General features: G+C 38.4%; 1 protein-coding gene across 5 annotated transcripts in view; it reads right to left on the reverse strand.

The window, feature by feature from the left end:
• The window catches only part of PATJ (PATJ crumbs cell polarity complex component), a 330,197-nt gene that overhangs the window by 236,143 nt on the left and 77,651 nt on the right, over positions 1-16,403 (reverse strand). For all 5 annotated transcript variants that reach the window (XM_037043696.1, XM_037043706.1, XM_037043682.1 and 2 more), the window contains exon 18: positions 554-763. In XM_037043696.1, coding sequence (XP_036899591.1) covers positions 554-763 — 210 coding nt within the window. The remainder of the gene's footprint in view (positions 1-553; positions 764-16,403) is intronic.

Consider the following 16,403-nt stretch of genomic DNA (forward strand, 5'->3'; position numbering starts at 1 on the left):
ATTACTAAAATTCTGCAGCATACCAGAAAAAAATTTTTTGTTGATCCGAAAAAAAAAGTTTTTCAATGGATTGAAAATAGTTTCAATTCATTCACACTGGACAGCTACTGTTCTATTGACTGCTGTCATTTTTTGACAGTCTAAGGGAAATGTTAGGTATTGCATGTTTAAATAGTCAGGTATCGCATGTTTTAAAAATTGTCGGGGCACACCAGTGTGCCGCAGCACACCGGTTGAAAGCTGCTCCTTTAGAAGACTATGCTAAAAGCACAAAGATAAAAATAATAACTGTGGTACCTGCAGGACTAGCAATGTTACTAGCTAGCATTTATGTAATAAAGTGCTGAGCATTTAATGAATATCATCTTTAACTCCCAAAACTCTAAGAGACAGACAGTATTTTTTCTGATTCTGTGTAAGTCGAGGACAGAAGGATAAACATACAGTAAGCAGCAGAACAGGGATCCGAGGCCAGGTGCGTTTGTCTCCAAAATCCATATTCTCAACTACTATACTATTACCACTTCCTAGAGTAACAAAATTCAACACTTACCCCCAAAGGTTTGCAGATGCCAAGGTGTACAGTGCCCGGTGGCACAGCTTTCAACAGTTCCACAGCTTCAGCAAGCGAGGTGTTGTCCAAACAGTGCTGATTGACGGAGACCAAGCGGTCTCCAGGTAGCAGTTCTCCACTTTTCTCTGCAACACCCTCCGCCACCAGGGAACGGATCACAATCACTGACCTTGTGGAATCTAAGGGGTCCTAAGGATCAAACGAACAAGAAGGATGAGTCAGTGCCAAAAACAACTATGCAGCCTTAAGGCAGCTTAGGTTTACTAATAAATCTCATTTAAGTGTCTACTTCATGTGTCTAGCACTTTGGATATTCTTCCAAAGAGGACACAATCTATTGAACTATCACCACAAACGCCCACAGATGTCAGCTCATGTCAAAGTGAAGACATAACCATACCAATTTCACAAATTGCATGTCTGAGTATTCCATACACATAAATTTATTTTTTAAACTTTTTGAGGACATATTTTGTTGAATAACCAGAAGTCTAGGAACAACTGGGCAAGATTCTCTGACATCAAGCACAGTCATAATGTGGATCAAAGACAAGCCTGTCTATCACCATTCTTGGGTGATAAGTAGGCTTCAGGAGAAGTGGGCTGTATGACAGTCCATTCTTAGGCATTCCACCAGTATAGCATCCTCCTGCTAAATCACTTAAGTTCAAAAAAAGACATGGAAACCATGGCATATTGCACTGCATTTAAAAAGCAGGTTTAAAAATGACATAGCCTAAAACTATGAGACAGTACAGCTATTCATATGTAGACATACAGAGAAAATGAGTATCAATTCATGAAAGAAACCTATACACAAACCTCTCTCATCCATATTTCTTTTCACTAAGCACTGAAGATAATGTTGACATAAATACATTTGGTTAATAAATATCAATTTATAACCCCACTATTTGTATTTTATTCCACAAACACTGGTATATAGCACTTACTATGTCAGGCTGTGTTCTCAGTGCTTGACAATCATTGTTTAAACAAAAAACTTTAGTATGTGGGTAGATTTATTATCTGTATTTACAAGGAAACTGCAGGTCAGAAAGTTAAGGAAACTTGCCAAGATCTCTCCGCTGGCTCCTAAGTCCTCACTCTTGACCCCCATGCTCTGATACTTGCCCTGCACCAGAGTAACAGAAGAAATTGGAAACGGAGTTGTGAATGCAAAGACATATTCACATGGAAATCTTCTGGTTCAGTAGAATCTCTTAATTTGTCCTAATGGTGGAGGTATATGATTCCATCACTAAACCTCAAACTTAGCAAGGGAGAGAGGGAAAGGAAATCCCAGTAACAGTAGCATTGGCTTTGGTTTGTCTATTTTGCTCCTATCATGCCATTATGCACAGACTGTCCCATAAAGTGAAGATGTACTAACACGATCTTCTTCCACTGCTAGTTTCTATTAAACCCCTCCTCAGAAAGTAGAGAGACACTGCCGCACCTTGTGTTAGAATTCTAACACTTTGGAATTGACAAAGAGGGAATCTGCTGACTCCTAGGCTCTGTCAGTTGGAAGTGTCTGATGTTTCCTTTGAACCTTTCCGGTCCAGTTTCCTATACTTGTGTGTTTCAGATGTCAAGGTTCATTTTCAAGCACTACATAGAATTTTAAACAAATACGTCATATTTGAATTAACACAGGCTAACACAGCTAACTCCTGGGAAAGTGCCTTTGAACAACTTATCTTACTCTCCTTAAGTAACTTTGCTTTTCCACTCCCAAGTCCAGGGATTCTTGGTAAATTTCTAACAAGCTCTGATCTACGACCCAAGATATTTATGAAGAGGTTTGAAAGTACAGACTGTCATGGGAATGCATTAATAAAGTACACAGTGTGAAACCATAATTACACCAATATTTTCAAGTAGAGGGAGCTATTGCATAGGAAGAGAATAGGAAAGAAGCAAAAAGAAAAAAAACACAGTGGTGTATCAGCAGGCAATCAGCGCAGCAATATAAAAGAGCTGTCTATTTTGTCGCTAGCAGCCATGAATCACAACACACTTTCTATTCTGAAATATGAAACCATTACATTTTAAGTTTGACACACTAATAAATAAGCTGTACAATTATGTCCTTCATTTAGGATGTCAGTTTTTGATGGAAGGCTTTTTTATTGGGGGGGAAGGGAAACTATGCAATAGCTTATTCCCCTCGTGAAATGCATAGAAAGCAGCTAGCATTAGTTCATATTAATAATTACTCAACTTTCTTAGAGAAAACTGCAATAGCAAAATATACCAAAAGCAAATAAATGATTTCACTACACTAGTGTGAGTGGTCTCTGTAGTTTCATGTAACACCAAATCAAAACCTAGCATTTTTAACCTAATTAAGTAGATGAATTGGTTTTCCAAATGCAACCAGTTGAAATGATAACCAGTAGCAGTTCAAAGAAAGATGAGCCAGGAAATAACAGGAAAGTTGTGGTGAGCACTTATTTACACACAGTACAGTCTCCTTTAGGCCACCACCTAGTACCAGGTGGGCTTGCTTATCAAAATTTATTCAGGCTTTGTCCTCTAAAATTTAGTCCTACCACCACTTTTCCTGGAGAAGAGAACCCAAGACAGCTTCTCTGCCATTTAAAAAAAGAGAACCCCCCCCCCCCGCCCCGTTCTGAAGATGCCCCATTATGGACAATCACTGCTTCATCTTCTGTGATGACTTTCTGACTGTGTGACGGCCCACATAGCTGAGTGCAGCGGCTTTAATGAGTAGCCGTCACTTCCTCTCACGGCCATCACAGGAGGCAGCCACCCCAGGTGAACAGAGCAGCAGCTGCCACTCCCTCCTGGGGTGGCTACTACCCTTGCAGCTTTGCTGCACTAAAAACGATTTTTAAAAAGCCAGGTTCAGGTTGCTTCTCACCAGAAAAGTCTGTTTTCTGAAAATACAGTCCATATATCATGCCTTTGCTATTTCCAACAAAGTATTATAAAGATATTTCTCACAACCTCTACCCAACTCCTAGACCCTATGTAGATTTTTAAGTCCCCATCAGTTTTTATTGTCTTAGAAAAATTTTAAAATCTCTAACTTTTCTCGTTTTGGTAAACAACACTGCAAGGAACACTATTCAAAAATCAAGCTGTTTTAGTCTAAACAGCCAACAGAGGGCACTAAAGACCAATCACAAAACACAAGAAACATCTTTAACTATGTAAGCCATTCTCTTCTGAAGGGTATTTCCCCCCTTTATTTAAAAGCCTTCTGTCATTATACATGTTCTAATAGTATCCCATATGATTGCTTCAACTTGACCATTGATGGAAATTGTTCCCTGCAGCTCTTAAAAATATAATCAAACTGCTGCAACCAATTAAGAACAGTCAACTTTCCCCAGAATACTATACAAAAAAGTAGATCTCATCTGAGTCCTCTTCACTACTTAGCTGTAAATTCCTAAGAGAACCATCTAACTGCCATCTCCCAGTCAGTAAAATACCATACCTGGCTGAAGAAAAGTGGATACAAAGGGTTTTGAGGTTTCCCAAAGTGTTGCTAATGTTTGACATTCATTATAAATACAGGATGTGTCGATGTGGAGGGAATCCAGGTTGACAAACAGACCCTTCTCCTCCCTTCCTCCCTCGGTGGCATTACCGTACACCCAAGCATTCACCTCTCCCCCACACCCCACCCTTCCACTGAGTTGCTGACTAGGGCATGTCAATTTGTTCTCTTTCTTCCATCCAATCCCATCTCTCCATTTCTCTGCCACTCCTTGGATTCAGTTTCTCGTTATTTCTAGCCAGTTCAATCACTAGTCTCCCAATAGGTCTACCTGTCTCCAATCTTACCTCCATCAGTCTATTTTCTACAGAGATTTTTTAAAAAAAGATCTTTAAAAATAAAAATGTAATCACAATCCTGCTCCGAGTGAAATACTTCAGTGATACAGCCTTCGGGATAAAGGTCCAACTTTTGGGCAGAGAAATTCCTTCAGATCTGCAGTTCCATCTGGTCTCCTCGCTGTCCCCACATGTACCAGTGCCCACTCCCCTTGGCCCCCACACTGTCCCAATGGCACAGAACTACTAAAATTCAGGGATTGTGAAGTGCTTCAGCACGCTCTGTGACATCCTATCAACCAGAGCACCTGCCAGGCATGTCCTCCCTGCCCCAAGGCCACTCACCAAAACGTCTGCCACAGGGCCAGCTTCAGTGTTTCCTCCAATGAGAAGCTTTCCCTGGCTCCCCAAAGACTCAAGCTCTTCCTTACTGGGTGTGCTCTCTAAGTCTAAAAGAGCCCTTCCAGTACATTTGTCATGATATATTTTCCTTCCTGGCTCCGATCTCCTGGGTAAGCTAGGTTGTCCTGCTAGATATATTCATAGCACCTTGCATTTACCTATTATAAAACTTTTGGCAGTTTACTGAAATTAGTTTAATGATCTTCCCTACTAAAAATAAGCTTCATGAGACCAAGAATATATTTGCTTATTTGTTGCTTTACTTCCAGGGCCTACTATAAGTGCCTGCCACACAGAACGTACTGAACAGTTGAAATGTCTGACAGTCCAGCCAGTTTCTCTAGCCTCGGTGGATTGTATGGACACCAAAGGCATGTCATCATACACGAGTAGCAACCACAGCATCGACATCAACTGGGGACACTTCCTGAGCTCTTGCCATGCCAGGCATGTTCTAAGAATCTTACTTATTTGAACCTATTCAATCCTCAGACCTATACAAGATAGGTACCATTATTATCCCTTCTGTCCAGATGAGAAAATTAAGGCAGAGGAAAATTAAATAACTTAATCAAAGCACACAGTTGATAAATGGCAGAACCAGAATTTAAACCAGTCAGTTAAATTCCAGAGCTTATTCTCTTCGCCACTGAGTGATGTAGCTTCTCTGTCTTAAGGTAAGTATTTGCTAAATGAATGAAAGAATGTTGAAAGAAGGCAAACTGTTAGAAGATATACTTATTATCTTGCCCAAGTGTGCAAAGCTAAGCTCCTTAAATATCACACCCAGCCACTAGCAGTTTCTATTTCAATACCTAGACAATGAAAACTTAGAGAGCCCAGCATGTGCAGCGTACAGCATGCCACATGTATAGGTAAAATACAGCTCTGTTTGCTGCGTTTTCATTGACATTTACTTTCTCAAGAATCCATTCATTTGGTGAGCTAAGAACACCTTTAGATAAACAGATACAAACATGTGACAACCATTATACTCAAATGGATGGGATTCAAAGTGTCTCAAGGGTCTATAAAATGTATTATATGGATATTTGTGTACATTCCCACAGATCAAAGAGACCAGAGTCCACATAAACTCAAGCCCAGTGCAGGGGCATCACCTGGGGAGGGTGGGGGGTGGCTCGGGTGAAATGTGAGCTCTGTCAGAGACAGGGCAACCAGGAGAAGTGGGGCGCTCTCGCTACAAAGCCACTCCCAATACAAAAACTACAGAGGCAAACAAACAAATGTGGCAAGCTCAGAGCAAAGGCACAAAACAGGAATGTTATAGAAAGAGAATGCAATGAAAGGAACAAGAAGAAAAGTGGTCACGTTTAAGAAATTGGCCAATGCGTTATGAGTAAGGCATTTTTGAAAATAAGAGGCACAGGAGACATACACCGAGGACTGTGCTGACACTACACATTGACAAAAACAAAACTCACAGTGCAACAACGGCAGCTATGTGGATTCAAAATAAGGACTAACTTTGAATTGTTCTTTTAAAATCTATTCTGTATTCAACACCCAAACTTTTAAAAACATTAAGTAATATAAATGGAATTTAAAGACAACAGCAGGATAATAAAGATATAGGCCATAGTTTATTTCAGGTAAAAAACTGTGTAGAAGAAGCAAAATAGAGACAGACTCATAGATAGTGAGCAGGATGACAGCCCTAGTGGTGGTGAAGTTAGGGGTGGAGGGACTGAGCAAAAAGGAAAAAAAAAAACTCATGGGCACGGACAACAGTGTGAGGATAATGGGGGGAGAAGGGGACAAGGGGGCTAAATGGTGGTGGAAAAAATACAACAAAAAATTTTAAAAAATTTGTGTATAAACTACTTTACCTTTGATAATTTTGACACTTATTGTCAACTAGTTATATTCTAATATAATTCTATGTCTAATTAAAGTTCTGAATGGGTATATAGCTTACTATACCCAAAATACACGCTCTCCTGTATTCCATGAGTCCTTCTCCAAAATGAAATAAGTCCAAGGAATAACTAGAAAACAGCTTGGAACAATGATGAAATACGAAGTGTTCTATACATGAACACATCTCCTAACCAGTGAGTTCAAAGCTGTGGTGTACACTCTTACAGAATTGGGCTACTGAACTTCATTCCACAAACATTTATTCATATAAGTATGGGGAAGCATGTTTAAAAGATAATTTTATAGGATCTATATACTCATATATTATTTTATGAATAATGTAAGGTCACTAGCTATGTAATCTTTGATGAGAGTTGTCCAAACTCAACTGTTGTCAACTGAGAGAAAACTATGAAAGCACCAAGTATTTGATTCTTAAAGACTACCCTCTTAAATGTGGCTATTATTATTCAAACTAAAAAGTATTGAGTGAAAATCTAAATAAACTGACAGCAAAATAAATTTTCAAAATAAGAACTCAAGGAAGTTAGTAAAATGGAGAATGCAGAAAGAAACCACTGAGTTTAAAAGGGAGACAGCTAACCCTTTCATCCTGGAGGTGGGCACAAAAAGAAACTGGGTACAAAGAAAGGCGAAGGAAAGGTTTCTTTGCACACACACGGAAATACATCGTAAAGAAAAACAGTGATCTTCAGATGCTCTGCTGTATAGCAGGCATAAATCAAAATCCCATTGTTAGCAATGTCAGTCACAAAGTAAGAACCTGAAATTTTTTTTTAAGGACAAAATACATGTAGGACAAACAAGGAGACAGCCAGTCAATCCACCAGCAGTAGGATGAGCGGGACACAGAAGTCATGGGACGAGTTCTGAGCCCCAGCCTGGCTGTGCAGAGTTTTACAGGTTCATTCTCTAAGTCAGTTTTCTCAACTGTAAAATGGACATATGACAGTTATAATTCATCCCACCAACTCCAGAATCTTATAACTAAATTTGACAGAGTATCTTGAGTCAGATTTGTCATTCAGTTTTATGAAAACACTCATACAACCATTACAGAAAGTAGGGAATGATAGAAGTTAACTCAAAACACAGCATAGACAATGAAAAAGATGGTCACAAATATTGATATAATTTTAATGGTATCTTTTAAGAACTCCTAAAAAGGCCACTGGCTACACAAGATCTAACTTCCTGGGTATTCCACCATGAAAAAAGATACACAAAATAAATATGACACATGCACCTTTTAAAAAAATGAGTCTTAAAACAACTCTTTTCTTCTTTTGCAATTTTTAGAGAGCAATGAAAGATACATCAGAGACCATCAGTTGAATTAAAATTACTAGAATAGTTCTGGTTTAAGACAGTGGGATGTAATTAACTATACTGAAAGAGCTTCTGATTTGACCAATGAACTAAATATTTACTTCTAGGAAAAAGAAACAAATGTATTTATAGTGAATGCAAGGCAATAACTAGATGGTTCTAATGAATAATGAGCAAGCTATCTTATCAGAACCTAACCCCATTTTAACTATTTCATAATATAACCTAGTATTACACTAATCATACCAATAACCACAACATCATCATGTCCAAAGTAAGTACCCACAAAAGACATTCAGTGCACTCAAGATAGATTAAACTGATACGGCTTCTGGCTCCTTGTGTCTTATTACTTCCTAAATACTATTAGGCATTAAGAATAGATTTTTCCCCTCATCACACATAGAACTAAATAGTCCCTGAGCAGCACAGTATGAAAGGCAATTAAAAGGGCATTGGAAGAGAAATGGACAGAGAACCTTGCTAAAAGATCAAAATACATTGTAAAAAGGAAAAAAAAATAGAAGACTGCAGATAATTTTATTCTGTATAGTTTAGTACTTTAAAAACCTATTTCAAGCACCAAAATAATCAAAATGGTTTAAGCAGGAGTCCCATGGAAATTATTTCTTGAAGACTATTGCTATCTCTTATCCCCTTTTGTCTTCTATTAGATATATTCTCCTTGGATATTAAATATGTTGCTTGGGTATTTAATTTCTTGAAAAACTTATGTCATTCTGTAATTATGTACATGTTTGCCATTCACCCCTGGCCTAAGACTTTCGCTGGTTGTAAGAAAACAAACCACACAATTGTCCTTTATCTTAAAGTCCCATCCTCTGGCTGAAATGGCTGGGGTTCCACCAGGTAGACAGTACTCAAGTACAAAGTCACACCCCTCCTAAAATTACATCAGTTGAAATTTGAGGATGCTTAGCACTATGGAACTATACACTTAAAATGGTTATGATGGTAAATTTTGTTACCTGTATTTTACCCAAAAAGTTTAAAGTAGAAAATAAATTTATAAGTAAGAAATATCCCAATATCTCCCAAAAAGGAAACCAAACTACATTAGTTGAAAGTTTTAATGATGCAGAGAAGTATAGACACAAAACTTTTACAAGTTTGTTTAATATTAGTTTTGGAATTCATTTTAATATCGCAAGCAAGTTACTCTCAGGTTAACCTAAATACTGGATGAGTGCTACTGTTCAGGTTGTTTAATCTCTTAAAACACGGGATTCTTTTCTGTCAGTGGAAATAAAAACAGTACAGATGTTATAGAGCTACTAAAGCATTAAATGAGATAAGGCATGTAAAGAGCTTGGTAAGCTCATAGAAATCACTTCATAAGTGCTGTTCCCATTATTATTATTACTAGGTAGATGATGATGAAGCTAGTAGGATAACAGGGTTTGAGGGGTTAACATTTACCATCTCACTGACTATCTTCTCAATTCAGCTGAGTGTGTGTGATATAGACCAGCAGTGCTATGAACTGCCACACCATTCATGACGTGACACGTTTAAGACATGAAAACAAAGGGCTGACACTGTACTCCCGATACACAGACCCCTGCACCAGAAGAGGGCCTCAGTCTCCCTTAAGGTGGACAATGAGAGACAGGGGCCATCTCTGATGTCCAGTGCCACATTAAGGACACAGGATGCCCTTCATTCCTTAGAAAAGATTCTACAATTTTTCCTTTTAATCCTTGGAAGGGCAACCCACCCTTTATATGTAGCACACAAGACGTAGAATAAAACTTCCACACTTCAAACTGTGCAGGAAAACGGCCAAAGAGTCTTGTTGCGAAATCTAAGGTAGAACACACAGTCACCACTCTCTAGCAGTGAAAAAGCCATCCGGTCTGTAAAGGGTTTGGTCCAGGGCACAGCAGTAAAGGCAAGGGACTGTAAGGATTCAGGAATACTCTGAAGTAAACCTTTTGGAATCGTAGTAAGTATGTCTCTCTGGAAAGACAATTAACCACTTGTATCATCTTTCACTTGAGCCATAATTATAAAGAATCAGTGTTGTTTCTGGTTTAAAGATATACTTTCATACTACTTGACCACGGACTTAGGGGCCTAAGTCCACTTCTAATTGGGTGATCCTGAGCAAATTCTTTAACACCCTGCGGTCAGTTTCCTTATCCACAAAATGAGTATGATGGTTATAATACCTACGTCATTGGGCTTAGAGGGATAATGAAATCATCCCCCTCCCCCATACACACACAGGCTTTCAACAAAGCCTGATGGAGTAGATGGAACATAATAGCTGGCTCTTATTACCACGTGAAATGGTAGTCATGCTTTCCAAATAAAGTACTAGAACACAAAGTTTCTCAAAGGGTTCTTCATTAGAGGGAATAAAATGTAAAGGTTCAGAGAGATATTAAACAGTTCACATTTACTAAAGAAAACGAAGATATGAAATCAGGACACGTTATCAGTACCACGAACTGCCTGTCCACAAAGCACGCCTCGGTTTCCCACAATCATCACAGGGTCTCTTAGTCTCACTCCCACGCTTGCTAAAACCGTAGCATGTTATGTGGAGTTCTTCCCAAGTATGCTCCCTTTATCCTATTTCAACATTTATTTACCTGTATGCTGTCTCTCTACGCCCAGTAAAGTTTAAACTCCACAAGGACATGCAGTCTGTTGGCTCTTTCGTTCGCTGCTATATCCCCCATGTCTGGAACAGGGCTCGACACGAAATGTGCTCACTACACACCTGTCCAATGAAGGGTCTCTAAAGGGCACACACCTTTTCAAATTTTATATCCTTCATATTAGCTCGTACTAAGTAAGCAATTTGTTCAAAGGAGAGAATGAATAACAGTAATAGCAAGTCTGTGCTCAGACTCTGTCTTAAAAATCTTTATCATCAATTTTCAGTCAATAGTAACATGTTACTTTATGCCTACAAAAGTATGGGCATTTATGTGCATCTTTTACTTAGTCTTCACAACTGTATAAGCAAATATTTCTATTTTAGAGCTTATTATTTTAGTAAACTGAGGATAAGAAAGACAGACAAGCTTGTTCAAAGTCCTAGTAGGGTGCAAATCCCAGTCCTTCCTAATTTGTAATCTGGTGCCCTCGACCACACTGCATGTTCTCAGTGGCGTGCTGGTGAATGCGGTATCGGATTCAGGTTATAGCTATCCACAGCGGACAGCTGAGAGGGGAGCTCAAGCCCTAGAAGATGGTGAGTGAGGATCAGGCAGCCAACCCCCCTTCAGGGATCATCACGAAATCAGGCTTGGGGTACCAGAAGGAGGCAGCCCCACTTCCTGGCCCCAGTGAAACCCACAAACAGGGCAAAGCAATACCAATCACCAAGCCACAGGGAAATGGACCCTTAATACCTGTTCGTGGGCTTGATTCCATCTTTCTGCCTTACTCCAGGAAGGGCTACGATTTTCACCTACTAGCATGGTTTTCAACACTGACATCCGAATCAAGTGGGAACTTCCAAAACACATTCACACCTCGAGATAGGGGAAGACTAGGGACGAAACACCTCAGGAGACCGAGTTTTTTCTTCAGACCAATTATTTTAAAAATATTGTTCTATTGTTCTACATCTACATTTTAGCTCTCTGTGGTTGTTTTATAAACGTTAATATGAACTACTTGGCCATTTCTGAATTACTCACAAAAGGGAACAAACAGAAGAGATACAACATTTTCACTATCTCCTCCTCCTCCTCAGCAATGCCTTCTAGTGCGAAGCAGAAACAGTCCTGAAGGAACGTTCCTAACAGGAGAGCTGCCCTAGGAGAAACCACCACCCAGCTGATGAGAATTCGCTGTCTGCCCTCTATTTTCTCTCTGCCCCATTAGACACAATGGGATTTTTTGCCAAATTCATATTCCAGAGGAGCCATGAAATTCCCGCAAAGTTCAACATCAGGCCTGACTTCAGATCTCTGAGACCTCCTGCTAACTTCGTCCCCCTGCAGCTGCCTCACTCAGGCAAGCTTTTGATCTGTGAGATCTGGATTTCAAGCTGATACGCACAGAGCCTCTTTGATCTCTTATTAAGTGGCTTCTGGTCTCCTGATGCCTTTAGTCTGGCTGCAGTGAAGTTTTTGGAAGTCAGTCCTCGTCCTGAGCACACTACAAACTTCACACACCAGGAGTGGGCTCCCTTCGTTTACCCACTTCGCAGGCTTGAAAAGCAATCTTTAAGGCATGAGAGAACTTCCCCAGTAGCCATAATCAATCCACTCCATGAACACATTACTAGGAATTATTTTTCAAATGAAGCAGCTTAAAATGATCTAAAGGATACAGAACTTTCCGATAAAGGGAAAGGAAGCAAATCCTCTGTGAAAAGATGTCTTCAGCCCATTTGGCACTGGGGCTTACAGTACTTTGATGTTAATAAAAATAAATGTGGATAGGAATCAGGGATGGGCAAGGAATAGCTGTTATCAGTTCCCCTAAGTCCCTTCAAGCAAAAGTGACCTTTAAATGCAGCTGTGTGATTTGCTCAACAGTAAGCTATATATTTGCAAGAACATGGACACTACCATTAGTAACTGACTACATTTTGCTTAGTACCAATATCTTTTTTTAATGATTTTATTCATTTATTTTTAGAGAGAGGGAAAGGGAGGGAGAAAGAGGGGGAGAGAACATACATATGCGATAGAAACAGCTATTGGTTGCCTCTTGCAAGACCCCAAATGGGCATCTGGCCCACAACCCAGGCAAGTGCCCTGACTGGGAATTGAACCAACAATCCTTCCGTTCACAGGCTGGCACTCAAGGCACTGAGCAATAGCAGCCAGGGCATGCTTAGTACCAATACCTTATGCTACATGGGTGAATTGGATTCAAAGAGCTTCATAAAATATAAAAAAAACACATAAACAACAACAAAAGGGAAAATATAGATACTTGTGGCCATGTTATGAGATCCTCTATTAAAGTGGAACTTGCAATTCATTCCTATCTTCTACAAGTTAGATTCTAGACACAGTATAAGTTTGTACCTGACCTTTTAATAACACTAATATACATACAATTGACCCTTGGCCCAAAATAATGTGGGTTTGAACTGTGTAGGTCCACTTATACATGAATTTTTTTTCAATACCATAAATGTATATCCACTTCTTTGTAGTTTTCTTAGTAAAATTTTCTTTTCTCTAGCTTACTTTATTCTAAGCATACAGTATATAATACATATACAAAATATATATTAATTGTCTATTTATGTAAAGGCTTCAAGTCAACAGTAGGCTATTAGTAGTTAAGTTTTGGGGGAGGCAAAAGTTATATATGTATTTCAACTGTGGAGAATCGATGTACCTAACCCCCACATTATTCAAGGATCAGTGGTACTATACTATATGTTAAAATTACATTAATACCTATCAAATTCTATATCTTGGATTCTATAAACTAACCAGCTAATATGAATGTAAAGACTGGGATTCTGCAAGTTACTGAATATACTGCAGTAACATTTATGCAAATTCATCCCGCGTTCAACTCTGAAGGCAAAAATTAAAATCTTTGATTTTTTCCACTTTTATTTTTTTAATCCTCACATGTTTTCTTGAATTGACTTTGGAGAGAGAGGAAATGAGAGAGCAAGAAGCGGGGGAGAGAGGGGGGGAGAGAGAGAGAAGAGAAAACCATAAATCAGTTGCCTTCTGTACATGCCTAATGAGGGATTGAACTTGTAACTTCGGTATGTGCCCTGACAGGGCATCAAACCTGTAACCTTTTGGTGCACATGGCAATGTACCAACCAACTGAGCCACCCAACCAGGGCTCTTCCACTTTTAAACTCAATTTTTGGATAAACACAATTAAAACTGGTGGAAGAAATATGATTAGACTTCTGGACACTAATAATATCCAAGTCTGAATATAAATCCTTTATGCCCTCTTAGCTATAAAGATGATAAATTAATTACTGCCAATATAGAGTTGAAACAAAATTGATAGTTATAAATTGCTATCTCTTAATCTGTCCATATCTCGGAAAACAATTAGCAAAATACATGTGAGTCTCATAAAGAGTTATGCTCAAGCAATTTGATTAAAATATAGCCAAATTTAAAAGATAAATGCTTTTCCTGATGAGTAATTCCACTTCCAGGAATTTATTACAAGATTTATCCCCAACTCTTTACAAACGAGAATGACAAGGGTACCCACTAGAGCCTCATTTGAAATACCTACTGAGTGCAGGAGACTGGTTAAAGGAATTCTTGAACACAGATAATGATATACTATGCAGTCAATAAGAAGAACTAGGTAGCTTTATAAATACCAAGATGAAAGAACATATAATTGATGAAAGAAGCAATGTGCTTAAAATGCTTGTGACATATTCCATTTACACGTAAAAAAACAGCAACCAACAAACTATTCCTTATCCAACCACGTGTGTATAAAATATCCTGGAAGGACAGAGAAGAAAATCAGGAGTACTATCTGGGAGCAGTGAGGAACTGTGTGCAGAGATAGAGTCACTTCTCATGGCATACCTTTATGTACCTTAAATTTTATGTCATATGTATGTATCACTTATTTTTAAAACATTTTCATGTGTTCAGAAAGTCATTCTGTTGAGCATATAAGAAAAACATCAATTTAAAGCTACATACATGACATTTGTACAATCCCTTCCTACAACTTTTAAAAGCCTTTTTTTTAAGCCTCACCCAAGGGTATGTTTATTGAGTTGGGGGGGTAAATATTGATGAAAGAGAGAAACATTGATTGGCTCTCATACAGGCCCAACCAGAGATCAAACCTACAACCTAGGTATGTGCTCTGCCCTGGAATCGACCCCTCAATCTTTTGGTGTACAGGGTGACGGTCCAACCACCTGAGCCACCTGGCCAGGGCCTAAAAGTCTTTTTTAAAGATAATTCCATCTAATAGAATTGATAGTCAAGCAAAAACTGAACACTAAGTTTTTCTTGTCAATACTAAGGCATACCATACCCAAGACAAATACTGCTGGAGTTCAATAACCCATTTCTTCCATTAAGAAAAACTAATCACTGTTAATTTCTATTGGGAGGAATACTTCCACTATTCTTTTCGAGCAATCATTATTTGCCTGTGATCTTTCAAGCAACTTTTTAAAGCATCATTAACAGTATATATATATATATATATATATATATATATATATACACACACACAAATATTTCCTCTCTCAAAGGCTGTTGCTATTATACTTTCTATTTTTATCTCTCCCAGTATCTGAGGTAAAGCCAAAGTCTTTCAAAAATATCTACTTTGACAAAAATTGAGTCTGTCTATACCAGAAGGGAAGAAAAATGAGGCATGGGATGTGGGAGGAAGAACTGTTGGTTAATAAATTTTACCTTCTAAGTCATTAAAATTCAAAAGTATCAAGAATGGCAATATCATGGCTAATGTTCAAAAATTGGCTAATGTCAAACATGCCTAGTGATTTATAATTATGAGGGGTTATTCAAAGTTCAACATAAATCAAAACACCAGAAAATATCCACTTGCCATGTTTAATTTATAAGGTCAACTGAAGGTAAAATCCACACAGTTCTAAATTTATTTCAAGCTTTTTGGTAGATTTAAAAAGTCACAGATTCTCAGACTACCTAATAATTGCTTCATTACTGAACATTAACTCACAACAAAATACTTGCGCTAACTGAAGCTTCTTAAATTTGCAGTTATTTCTGTTTGAAGCAATAAGCACCAGTTCATATACAATAAATATGAACATGCTATATTAATTTCAATACTTACTGAACTTTCATGTAAGTATTAAAAATGAGAATACTATCTAGCAGCTTGTCTTTAAGGCATGAAAATTTTTTACAAGCTGAAAAAACAGAAAGATCTGCTGTGCAAATTTATCACAGGGATCCCCAGTAATAAAAAGCACATGGAATCAATTCTTATAAGAAATGGAGCCGCAGAGTATGGTGGTTAAAAGCATAGACTTTGGGAGCCAACTGTTTGAGTTAAATTCTAGTCCTGCCACATGCTAGCAGAGTGAACTTGGACGAGTTACTTAACCTCTCCATGCTTTAGGTTCCTCAATTCTAAAATGAGGATAATAGCCCTGACCGGTGAGGCTCAGTTGGTTGGAAATGGTCCCACAAAGTAGAAGGTTGCCAGTTCGATTCCCAGTCAGAGCACATGCCTGGATTGAGAGTTTGGTCCCCAGTGGGGTGCATGTGAGAAGCAGCTGATCAATGTTTCTCTGTCACATCTTTGTTTCTCACCCTCTCTTTCTCCCTTCTCCTCTTTCTAAAAGTAAATAAAATCTTTTAAAAATAATAAATAAAATAAAATGAGGATAATAATCTCACTCCATATGGTATCTACTTCATATGGC

This window comes from Sturnira hondurensis, unplaced genomic scaffold (assembly GCF_014824575.4).
Source record: "Sturnira hondurensis isolate 20B ecotype Veracruz unplaced genomic scaffold, ASM1482457v3 Scaffold0000648, whole genome shotgun sequence".
Classification (NCBI taxonomy): Eukaryota; Metazoa; Chordata; class Mammalia; order Chiroptera; family Phyllostomidae; genus Sturnira; species Sturnira hondurensis.